Consider the following 12,189-nt stretch of genomic DNA (forward strand, 5'->3'; position numbering starts at 1 on the left):
CTAGAAAGGAGCTATTGAAAGGTGTTTGTAAGGCAACTCCACCAGCCCATGATGAGCCCAGCAGAACCTCTGCTGGTGCCTGCGGGGGCTCCCAGCACTGTGCCCTCCTGTTGCTGCCCCTACCTGAGCAGTTCACATCTGTTGGGGTCCGTCTGGTCATAGATGGTCTTTTTGAGGATGCGGCTGAGGTGGAGCGGCAGCCAGCAGAGCGCAAAGATCACCACAAGGCAGAACACGGTCTTGGCCACCTCCCGGCGCTGCAAGGAGAAGGTGGGCAGGACAGAAGGGATGGTCTGGATGAGCGCTGGAGAGCGGGTGGAGCAAAGCACCATCTCCCCATGCTGAGCAAAAGCCCTTCAAGCAATTTCTGTAATCTGATGTGGGCTGGGCACCCACCCCTTTTGAGTCCAAAGCACAACCTGCAGCTCTCAAATCCTTCATCATGCGGAGGACTCTGAGATCCAGGCTGTAGAAAGTGGTAGGGTACCAGCAGCACAACATGGACCAGATGCCTCTCGCACCCCTTCCCACCAGTGCTCCTGGTGACTTTGCTGAGGTGATACTCCCTGGGACATGGGAGCCTCATCCATCCACCCTTCACACCGTATTATTGTGACAACTCGCTGGTCTGCCTCAAGGGATTGTTCTGCACAGTGTGGGAGGGGACAATGAACTATTCTTTTCCCTGCACCCCTTCTCTGTGATGTGGCACATTCAGCATTTGGTCCAGTTTGTTTTGATCTGGGCTGGCACAGCACAGCCAGATAAGTGACCATAAGAAATTGAAAATCGAGCTGGCCCGTGGCCAGAAGGCTGGTGGTTTGGGTTGTCCCTGAGACTGGAGATCGTAGAGCTGAAGGCCCATCTCCCTGCTTTAATTCATGAATCTACCTCCACACGCCAATATCCACTGACCACTGTCAGCCTGTGTCAGCTCGTATGTGTTCTCTCCTTCAACAGCATCCCTCCTGTTTGGGAGAAAAAAAGCCTTCCTGGTTTTCTTACCCGTTTCATGTGGTCATTCAGAGCAATTCTCATGCCATTTCTCTTGCTCAACATCTCACATGACATGAGGGTATAGAAGATGCCAGTGCATACCAAGGGGAGGCAGAAATAGAAGCCAAAAAGCCACCAGTCCTTCACGTCACGGTAGAACTGCATGTGAAAGAAAAAGCAACTGGAAGCTGGAGAAGGAAAGGAGTAACCGGGGCATGAACTGGCCCAGTCCCTGGTGCTGATGCTGATCTGTATCAGACTCTTTTGATGTGTGAAGGTGTAACATGCTAGGGGCACACGGGATTATATTGCCCCAAGGCTGGTACACATGTTTAACCTAAAGAATTAAAGGCTGGTTTACATCTGTCTACCAGCCCGATCTAGCACTCTTGGGCAAGAGACAGTTGCAAGGAGCTTATTTTGTAGACATGGTGGGATAAGTTATGATGCTTTGTAAGGGTCTTCATTCCCTTGCTCACCCTTAGCTGACCCTGTGATAAAGGTTATGCATGCAGACAGTTTGTGGAGATGCTCTTTGACCTTCTGGGACAGTGTGGCAGGTTCTGAAACTTCCCAAGATGTGTCTTGACCTTCCATTGTGGATGGTGAAGACAAGACACAGCCTGAGGACCAGCTGCCTGTTTTCTGGCCCCATATTCAAAGCAAGTCTGCCCCATGTCACTACAATGCTGAGTGTTCTGTGCTTCGTCTGATGTTGCTCTCCCTGTGTTCACCCTGATGATTAGGAGAAGCCACCTATAGAAGCAGAACACCCTGGTTGCCCTTGTCTCCCTCTCCCTTGCACTGCAGCTGCGGTGGGACAGAGTACCTACCATCATGAAGCTGGATTTCTGTTCGGAGGCCAGCATGCACACCCATAGGTGCTGTTCCCAGTAGCTGAGCTCCACCATGTCAAAGGCGATAGCTTCGGGGACTGCAAGCACAATGGCCACTGCCCAGATCAACACCACCTCCACTGCCTTCCACATGGGGATTCCTATCCCCTGGATCCGACTCCAGGACGCTACTGCTCGGTACCTGCCCAACACATGGGAATACAACAGGAGCAGATTGGAGTGAGGAAAGAAACCACCAGGAAGGTGCTGAGAATGTGCAGATCAGAATTGATCCCAAAGGCCCTTTCCCTTACACCTTCCTCCTCCACCCCTGAACCTTCCCCTTCAGTGGAATGGGAAAGACAAGAGACAGGGTCTCAATGGATGGATGTGATGGTAGGCTACCCTTGGCCAACGTCTACTTGCCGTTGGGGAGGTGTCACCATCACCTACCACCTCAGCAGTTATCCCAGCACATCATGACCCTCCCCTCAACCTTTTCCCACAGTATTTACTCTGTCACTAGAGTCAGTTCCTTTTGGATTTCAGCTCTGCATGACAGGACCCTGTCCCCATCTCTGAATCTGGCCTGGGACAAAGCCACCCTGCAGTCTGCCTTTTGGTTACAAAGAAGGAACGTGCTATAGCTGCAGAAGTTGATTCTTACCTGTCGATGCTGAGAGCACAAAGGCTGAGGACTGTGATGCCCACCGAGGCTTTCTGGATGAAGGGGACCAGCTTGCACACCTGCACTCCAAAGGGCCAGTTCTTTGCCAAGAGCTGGGGAAGAACCGCAGGGTTAACAGCCTGATTCGGCAAAGCATGCCCAGCTTCCCGTGATAGCAGGTGGTTACCCACAAGGTGCGAGAAGCCCACAAAAAGCAGCTGAAAGCACTCTGAGGTTACCTCCACTGAGATTACACCGTGTGCACTCTCCAGTATTCTGTGTTGTACTGGGAACCACTTGTTTCCCAAAGGGCTCATGGTGAGAGGAGTTGTCACACAGATGGAAGGATGGTCCAGATACCAGGTTCTGAATCCATACCCTGAGTGTTTTTGGATGAATCTGAACCCTAAATGCCAGAATTGGCTTTGGGTATTTTCAGAGGGAAAATGGGTTAATTCCCTGAAAGAGCCAAAATTCAGGAAGGACAGCTTCTTTCAAGTGGCTTTCAAAGCTGTGTATAATAGTCTTAAGCCCTTATCATACTCTGACCCTCTACCACACTTAGATTCCTTATAGGACACATACTCTGTGACCCCAAGCTCAGCTGAGGCAAGCAGAGGGTATCAGTGGGGACAAAATATCCTGAAGGCAGCAAAAATCCAGGTCACTCACTTATGAGAATGAGACTGAGCCAGGGTTCACAACCCTTATGTCCCCGTGACACCTGGAGCCCATCCTAAGCTTACCCCTACTCAGAACCATCCACGCCTATAAGCTCTTGAGTCTGGTCTCAGAAAGAAGACAAATCAATCCAGAAGCTTTCCTGGAAATCAGAGTCTCGGGCGAAGGCAACCAGCCAACCCTCCCCTTTCCTTTGGTCTGCAAACTTGGGTAGTCCACCCATCTCATCTGTCACCATGTCATGAGGAAGACACAGCACGAAGGAACTGGGCTACCCTTAGAACCAGGTTGCTCAAAGTCAGTTTGGCCTTCTTAAACAAGCAACAATTTCTCCTCCAGGAGGTGGCTGGAAGCAAGAGAGGCAGAAGGGAGAGGGGTGGTTCAGGTGGCCTAGGGAAATCCTGAACCTCACTCCAGAACTATCAGTATAGATGTGGTCAGAGCAGGGAGTCCCAGCCCTGGAGATTTTACCCAGTTTTCCTGTTACAAGGCAGGCAACACCAATGCAAGATGCTGTCCTTAGCATGGACAAAATGTCTTGACTCTTCCTTGTGTTGGCTGCAAGCTGTGCTAGTTGCAGCTCGAAGAGACATCCAAGTGTGTCTCCAAGCCAGCAGCTTGTGTGAACAGGAGGTATGCTGTAGATGAGGTCTTTTGTCTAAGCCATGAACTCTGCACAAAGCTCAGTGCAACCCCAGTTCTTGGCTGGCCAGGATGCAGAGCTGGGTATAGAGCCCATGACTCATTTATCTGCCAGATTTCCTCAGTGGGGTCATTCTTACAGCCTCCACCTGCTCCCACATGCCCCTTTTTTTTAATATGTGGGATCTTCATACAACAGAGACTTGTGAAATTTGTCAGAATGGGGCAAACATCTCCTGAAGGGATGGGCTGTCAGAACCATGTTCTCACAGTCCCATTGTACAAGCCTTGTTTCTTTGGGAACGCAGGCTAAAACCAATCCAACTGCCCCGATATTGTGTGTGATGTAACCATGACAGATGGACTTTGCAGTCCAGATCCCCCAAAGCTGAGGAGCATTTGTGTCCTGTGGAGGCAGGCCTGCCATATATTTTGCTGTTACTCTGTTCTTGTTAAATGTACATTGCACAACCCAAATTCTTTCCCTGGCCAGATGGTGCATTTCCCATCAAGCGTGGCAAAGGCAGAATTAAAATGTGTATCTTCCCTCCCATTGTTTTGACAGGGGACAAATACTGGAGGGGCTTTGCTCTTCAGGTCTTTGGGGGGCTCAGCTGTGACCATGTTTGTTCAGCTGCCTCCACAGCCTCTGCCTGTGCAATGCACGCAAGGCAGACGCGATCCCTGGGAAAGCTGCTGGCACTGCAGCCACATTCCGCAGAGTGTGTCTCCCCTCTTGGGCAGAACGAATCACGCCTTATTCAAAGCAAAGGGTACCCATGGGGTGAAAACGGAGATGTGCTGCATCCCATGGGGTGAAACCTTCCCCTGGGTCTGTGCTACTGGCCCCAAACTACTCTGTTTTATTGCATATGAGTGAAACAGTGAAACCCTCTGCATGGTTCCATATTCTTGTAACAGTGGGCATCATCTGGTCCATGGAGAACCTGTTTGTTTTGAGCTAAAAAACCTTCATAGTTTTCAATTCATTTTCACTTGAAGGGTGTCTACTCACAGTGATCTGAGACTCTCTGCCAGCCACATCTGGTTGTTCTCACTGTCAAATTATATGCACCTTCTTCCCACTGCAAATTTCCCTGCCCTCTTCCCCTGCCACCCAGCCTGCTCCAACCAGGACCCTTCTGCTACTCAAATTCCACTTTTCAGGCTAAGACTTCCCTTTGACAAGCAAATCTGTCCAAGTTCCAAATCCTTCACCCCATGGCATCCCTACCAACCCTTCATAGTAACCTCTGGCTCCAGCCCACCAAAACCTGTGTCAAATAGGCGAGAAAGAGCTGCGATAGCCCAGACACGTCTCACAGATCTGACACATCTTCTGCTCTTAGCTGGGGTCTCAGGTCCACTGCCCACACCTGCCCCATCCTTTCTGCCTCCACGCACCATGCAGAGCTCAGGTTCCCCTGAGTATTTGTTGTGCCTCTTCTCTCTAGTTTAGGGTCTTCTTTCTAGTTTAGGGGCCAGTGTCTCTGAAAAAAGCCCCTGTTTCATAACACAGTCATCTTCCTTGTTCCTGGGTGAGTCTTCTTGTTTAGCTAAAATAAAAAAGACATTTGCTTGAGGCTGATTGACTGAGCTGTGCTGGGAGAAGTGTCCCCAGTGCACAAGAACAATGATTTTTGCTCAGCTGAAACAAACATTGGATTGTAATGTCAGGAGACTGCAAGCGATTACTTTCTTGTGATTCTAAATGTGATTTAAAAGATCTGGGAGGTTGTGTGCTTGTGTGTGTGTGTGTGTGTGTGCGCACAAGACAGCTGTAGCTGAGAACACCTCTGCTTTCCCAGTAATGGGCTCTCAGCTTTTTGTCTGTTTAGGTTTTCCTCTTCCTTTGGAGAACAGGAACACCTTCCCCCTCTCCCTTGCAAAACGGAGCCTACAATAAAGAGCAGAGGATAGATATTCCCCAGAGCACCGAGGCAAGTGGGAGAAGCACCACCCCTGTGATTGCCAGGCTGCCACGGCACTTTCTCATGGAACCTACCTTATACACGTTGATGGGCAGAGCAATGAGAATGTAGAGAAGGTCTCCGAGTGCCAAGCTAGCAATGAGGACGTTTGGCCCATTCCTCATGCACTTGTTCTTGTAGATGATCCTTAGGAGCGTGGAGTTCCCGATGATTCCCACTATGAAGATGGTGCAGGACACAATGGTATTGATGTACTTGAAGATGTGCCTGATATCTGCAGGCTTCAGGCACACGGGCAGCAGGGGCGGCTCAGAGCTGGTGCTCCTGGGGAGGCTCTCTGAGATGTTTGATAGCTTGGCATCCTGGAACAGGCTTGGCTGGACCAGACTGTAAGCCTGCTCCTGGCTAAGCACCTCAAAGGGGATGGTGCTCTCCTGGAACGCCTGTGGGGTCTGGCTGTGGGCCCTGGAGAAGAGGCAAGTCAGGAGAATCGCAAGAGTCGTGGGAGCTGGGATTCTCGCCATTGAGGACCAAATGGCAAAGCTGGATGCAGAAGTCCTCGCAACGCCTATGGGATGTCCTTGGTTGGGTCTTGGTTGGGTCTGCAGGTGGAGAAAGGAACAAGGGAGAGAACTTGGTCAGCAAAGGAAGGAGGGACGAGACAAGACTAAATGAAAGCAATGGATGGAGAAAGTCTGTCATCACAGCAATCAGAAATAATGCCAGATTAGATCCCATCTGGTCAAAGCACCTGACCGCTGTGGGTGGGAATCTTTGCTGCTAAAAATTAAACATGCCTGTTCAGTAAAACAAACTAAAAGGAAAACAAACAGTATCTTATACCTTTTACACAGCATTTCAGCAAATGAGGGCACTTGCTTTTCATCAAATAGGTGTGTTGAAGAAGCTGTTGCACCTTCTGAACTTGCTATTGCTGATCACATGGCAAACGGGACTTTTCTTTCATGCCCACACCACACTTCTCATTTAGTTACGAGACATTTCAAGCAGCGGTTTTGGGGCACCTGCCCTATTGATGCCTGCACACCTGGGCGATTCTGCAAACCCCATCTCAGCGTCCACAGAACAAGTGGACCTTTATTTCCAGTTCATGACATGGGAAAACTGGAGCAACGCTACCATCCCACTCTGCAGCGGATCCTGTGGGCTGCTGTGCACCAGCTTTTACTGCAAAGTGAAGATTCAGGACTGTCTTGCTGGGAACTATGATGGGAAAATACTATAAGGGTTTTTCCAGAAATGCTGTATTGATACCTGATATCTTATTCCAATTTATGTGCAAGCAGTACAGCCCCTCCTTCCCCATCCTTATTGCCGTTAATTGAACCACTTCCTTTCTAAATCCGCTGTGCCCATTCAGCTCAATGCTCAGGCATATAAATCTCCCTGTACTGTTTGCAGTTTTGACTGCTGAGCACAGTAAAAGGTCTCTCAAGCTCACCAAGGCTGTAGAACTACTACTAGTATCACCTGAGTGAGTTTTGCTTTGCAAATCTCAGGCAATGCTTTCAGGCAGGACTAGCTATGCTGCTGCTCTACAACCACACAAGAAAGCTGAAGATGGCTGTAGCAGTGTCCTGGCATGATGCGAATCTGTGCAGGGGGCTTCTGGATGATCCAGATATGGTCACCAGTGGGAAGAGAGCCCAGAGAAGGGGTGGAAGAAGTCAGCACCCTGCCAGTGTGTGCTCCAGCACTGTCTGTGCCACTGACTAACAGATCTTGGGTCTCCTGATCAGAGTGGGTGAAGATGTTTCTCAGAGAAGAATATGTTTCTCAAACTATGAAACTTTACAACTTTGAAGGGAGGAAAGATTGCTGTGCCTAGACCAAGGGCTTCCCTGGGACTTGCTCTGCTCCAGGGAGACCAGTTAGGCAGGGATCGGGCTGTCTGCCTGGGGTGGCACTTCATTCTGCACTCTGACTCCACCAGGCAGAGTTGGGATCTGAGCCTAAACTAGCTGCACCCTGGGGATCTGCTCCCCAGGACCCTTCAGCCACAACACGCCTGGGTTGTAGCACAGTTCCCCCTGCCCAGGACCGGGGGGACCCCAGGACCAGCAATGCATATATGGTGGGAGCATGGTGTTTCCACTGGGAAAGCATGGCCAAGCCAACCATGAGTCCCACCAGGGACAGCCACATCTTCAGATACAGCTGTGCATTCCTCATGTGTCACAGGCTCAGACCAGGCTTTGTAGAAATGCCTGTGCCTTTCTGCTTGCTTGGAAGACTCCAAGCATAATGAGCATGAAGTTGAACTCTTTCTCAACAAACCAGCTTAGCCAGACCTACCCTTTTCTCAGTTTCACCCTACTGCTCTTGCCAGAAATTCTAAATCAGGCTTAGTCCTTCCTGACCCTCTTATGTCCTTTCTCAGTACTTTAAACTGTAAACAAGCAATGGCAGGAGGAAGCCTCAAATTTTTTCCCAGTTACTTTTTGAATATAGGCTATAAAATAACAAAATCCCTTCAGCCACGGTTTAGAATTCATGAAATAGAGAGTTAACAGTTAACAAACAGTTAACAGTTTTGTTAAAACAACCGTGTTTTAAAGATATTTCATTTCTGGTTTGAATCCTTTTAACAGCACCTTGGATACAGTTTCATCACAAGAAAGTTAAAGATCCCATCGCTTTTCAGGCCACTATAATCATAATCTGATAAAATATTCACGCCTGGTGCTTGGCAGTCTTGTGTGTTCTCTGTGCCTTTTGTCTGTGCAGACTCAAATAGCTTTGCAAATTTATCTTGCAGATAAGCTGCATTGGTGTGAGCCAGAACAGGCATTATGAAGTTATCTGCCTGCCTCTGACTGAAAAAATAAAAAAAAAAAAAAAGAAAAAGAAAAAAACCAGCAGTTTTCAATGACTTGAAGAGCATTTAGAGAAGAGTCTGCATATGACAGTTAGGAAATAACCCGTATCTGGCCTGTAAAAGCCCTGCTCTGGGAGGCACGTGGGTATCCCAGCACTGGGGGATACTTCCTGGTACTGTCCCACCTGCTGTTTTCCTAAGGATGGTGGGATGCCAGCTTGTCACCTTGGATAACCAGTATAAAAATGCTATGGGAAGGGACTAAGCTATGCAGCAGAACAGCTGGTTATTAAGGAGCCTGGACAAGGGGGAACGTCCTTCCACAAAAGACCCTTTGGAGATTCACTGGTCAAAGCTGAGAACTCACAAAGTTGTCACCAGTCAGCGTGTGGAGAGGAATCTTACCACCTGCTCGCTGGAAAAATCTTGGTCCTCGGTGGCTGCAAAAGTCCTCGTATCCTCCCTTGTCTCAGCACATCCCTAATCAGCTGATTCCCAAATCTGGGACCTTATGACCAGACAAACTTCTCGTACACCATCTTCTACCTGATATTTACTTGAGCATCTGCTCCATCTGCTCTCCTGGAGACAGATGACCCAGGTGGACTTTGCTCTGACCTCTTTTGATGTTGTTCTCAGCTGTGACTCCTGCTCAGGTGCTGGGCACCTAACTATGTTGGGAAGTGGGAGAAGATGGGAAGAGAGAGAATGGATAAATAATCTGAAGGAGCACAAACCTGACTCATTGGAGACCTGGGTGCACATCTCTGCTCTGGCTTGGTGCAGGGACTCTAGTCTACACCCTTGCTAAGGTCCTTGGCTCTCTGTCCTGCCCCAGGCTACAGCAAGGGCAGTTATCCCATGGGTGGGTGCCCTGACCAGTGCCCTCCTCGCCTTCCCATTATGGCCATGGGATGGCAGCTCACAGGCGAGGGCAGACCCAGCTCAGAATTCCTGCCTTTGAGGGTCTGAACGGCTCACATGGAGCAGCTTTGGGTGGCACAGACAAGTGTCTGCCCCGCAGGGCTGCCTGGGGCCTTGGAGAAAGACAGATGGTACCACAGCATCCCTGGAAAGCTGTGTCCTGTGCCCTCTGCAGCAGTGGGCTGATCTTATCTGCTCTCCCCAATGCAGGACTACAGAGCCTGGTGTGGGCTGTTCAGCCCCTGGGTGTTTGGCAGAAGAACTCATGTGAGGAAGGATCACAGGACGCAGCTCACTGGATCCTGCCCGTCCCCTCCACAGAGCAGCTGCAAAGCACTGAAGAAAAAAACCTCACTTCTCCTTATCTTGCCTAAAAATCCAGCAATTTAGTAAAAGAGAAGCATTGTTTTCTCTTGTTGAACAGCTCATTTACTTCTTGCTCTCCATGCTGCCTCTCACATCTCGGAGTGCTTGAAAGCATAACCCTTTTGCACTGGTGGGGGAAAGCGAGGCGTGGGAGAGCCAAGAAGCTCATGCAGTGCTCAGCAGGTGTGAAGCCAAAGCCAGCATTGCTTGACTGCAAATCCTTTGAGCTTTGATCATGTTGCTGATTATCTGGGCAAATGACTTGGTGCCTGAAGGGACCATCCTCATCCCACCTGCCTGGCTGGGGCTCTTCTGTTTGCAAATAGCTTGGGTGCATGAAAGTGGAAATGCCCTTTATGCTATGCTGAGTCCCAATCACAGCTGAAACCATTGGAGTCATGATGTGGACATCGAAGAGTGATTCTCAGAGAGGAGACAAGACAGAAAAGTATTGCTATGACCCTGCACAGCCTGCTCCCGACTGAAAGGTGCCAGGAGGCTTAGGACTCCTCTTGCCCGGGAGAACCCACCACATCCCAGTTGGTATCCTCATCTCAAGCCAACCTTTCCCACCACCACATGCTGCCTGCTGTCCTGCCTGTAGCAGGGCAGGCTGCCTCCAAGAGCAGCTCCGCTTGCGTTCTTCCAACAAGTGCAAAACAGACCTTTTCTGCAGATAAACATCTCTTGCAACAAAAATGCCATGGGTAGGGGAAAGGAGGGAGAAAGGCAGATGATAACACCACATCCCCAGCTGCTTCCCTGACCTGAGCCCACCCTGGTCCATAAGCAGAGGCACCTTCCCCCAGAGGTGTGTCAGATTTCTTCTCATGCACTCTCCCTGCCCATCGGTTATAACTCCTCAGGCACCATCATCCCTTCAATGCCTCCCCCAGAATGTTGGCTGGTGGGGGGGATCTAAAAAACGTGCAAAAACTCACCCTGAAGCAAGAAATCATATTGTTTGCAAATTAGTGCACGGATCAACAAAGCTTTTCATTGGAGTTAAGTTACCTTTGTTGTGACCATGAACTTCGGATGCTCCTGGGATCAGTTTCTTTCCCTCTCACGGCTCCTTCCCACTGCCTGGGCAGCCAGGTATGTCCTGCAGGCCCTGGGAGAACTGCAGAGTTGTAGATCTTGGAGTTTGCTTTTGTGACTGGGCTCGTGCTCAGGGGAATGTTTCTTCCCTCTCGTGACTTGCTGAGGTCTCTGTGAATGGAGCGGTTGGTTATATAGAAAATCACAGGGCTCCCTCTGAGCACAGCCCCTGCAACCAATAGGCGAAGCGCGGGACATGGGTGGAGGAGGAGAGCAAAGCAGGAGGAACACAGGACAGCTCTGAGAAGGAGATGAAAATAATAAACAAATAAAGCTGGAGGGGGCGGGAGGAAGCTGGGGAAGCTGCTGACCCTAGAGCTGCGTGCCTGCTCAGCATGTTGTAGTGAAGGGCTCGGAGCAGCCCCGTGGCTGTGCTCTGGTGAAGGAAGCTGAAGCTCCAACCACATTTGGGGAAAAGAGTCATCAAAGCCTTCTCTGCCCAGGCTGTGCAAAGCCAACTCCACCAGGAGCTTCAGAGGAAATGTTCATGAGCAGGATGAGTACAAGGCAGAGGGGACCTGCGGTTTCCTTTCCAGCAGAGAGGACAGACTATAAGAAGCCCTCACTGAGGTGCTGGGGAAGGACAAACCCCACTTTTCCCTCTAATGCAGTCTCCCCGAGCCCTGCTCTAGGTGAAGCAGGCTGGGAACAGGTTTCAGACAAGAAGTTGAACTGGTGCCTTTTCACATGCCAGCGCTGTTTTTATTTTGCTGTGGTTTCTGAGCATCCTGAGCTGCCTGAGAAGCAGCATCTGATTGCTCAAGACACAGAGCAGAACACTCCGTGGTTGAGCTGCCTTAGGGTCACACCTGCCTCCCCCATCAGCCACACATCCAGTCCAGTCTCTGGACATGGTCCTGGCTCAAAGACTCCCATCTGCTCTCCACCTGCCTTTGAGCATAAGTTCACAAGCAATGCTTTCATTAGACTCCTCCTGTCTTTCTCCAGACTGTATGAACCTGTAGACAATTTGTGCTGTTGCACAGCGTCTTTCCCTGTGGACAAAGCCTCTCCCAGCCTTCTTGGCTCATCCATTTAGAGAGTTTCTTTCCTCACCATGCTGTGAACCTCACTATTCTCAGGAATGGGAGATGTATTTGGTATGTGGCAGGCTATTTATTTAAAATAATGCCAAACCACCTTGCTCTGGGGTCCTTGATGGCTCAGAAACCTGTTGTCACGGTGCAACTCTACTAAGTCAAGGCA

General features: G+C 49.9%; 1 protein-coding gene across 2 annotated transcripts in view; it reads right to left on the reverse strand.

Moving 5' to 3' along the window:
• The window catches only part of LOC102096955 (endothelin receptor type B), a 14,615-nt gene extending 3,390 nt beyond the window's left edge, over nt 1–11,225 (reverse strand). Inside the window, exons 1-6 of one of the 2 annotated variants that reach the window (XM_005498046.3) lie at nt 10,897–11,225; nt 5,828–6,355; nt 2,500–2,612; nt 1,830–2,034; nt 1,006–1,155; nt 124–257 (exon numbers count right to left, since the gene is read on the reverse strand). In XM_005498046.3, the coding sequence (XP_005498103.1) occupies nt 124–257; nt 1,006–1,155; nt 1,830–2,034; nt 2,500–2,612; nt 5,828–6,355; nt 10,897–10,911 (1,145 nt within the window). In that variant the 5' untranslated portion in view covers nt 10,912–11,225. The remainder of the gene's footprint in view (nt 1–123; nt 258–1,005; nt 1,156–1,829; nt 2,035–2,499; nt 2,613–5,827; nt 6,356–10,896) is intronic. The other variant, XM_065028094.1, reaches the window with a different exon arrangement.
• Nucleotides 11,226–12,189: the final 964 nt, after the last annotated feature.

Source organism: Columba livia, chromosome 12, assembly GCF_036013475.1.
Source record: "Columba livia isolate bColLiv1 breed racing homer chromosome 12, bColLiv1.pat.W.v2, whole genome shotgun sequence".
Taxonomy (NCBI): Eukaryota; Metazoa; Chordata; class Aves; order Columbiformes; family Columbidae; genus Columba; species Columba livia.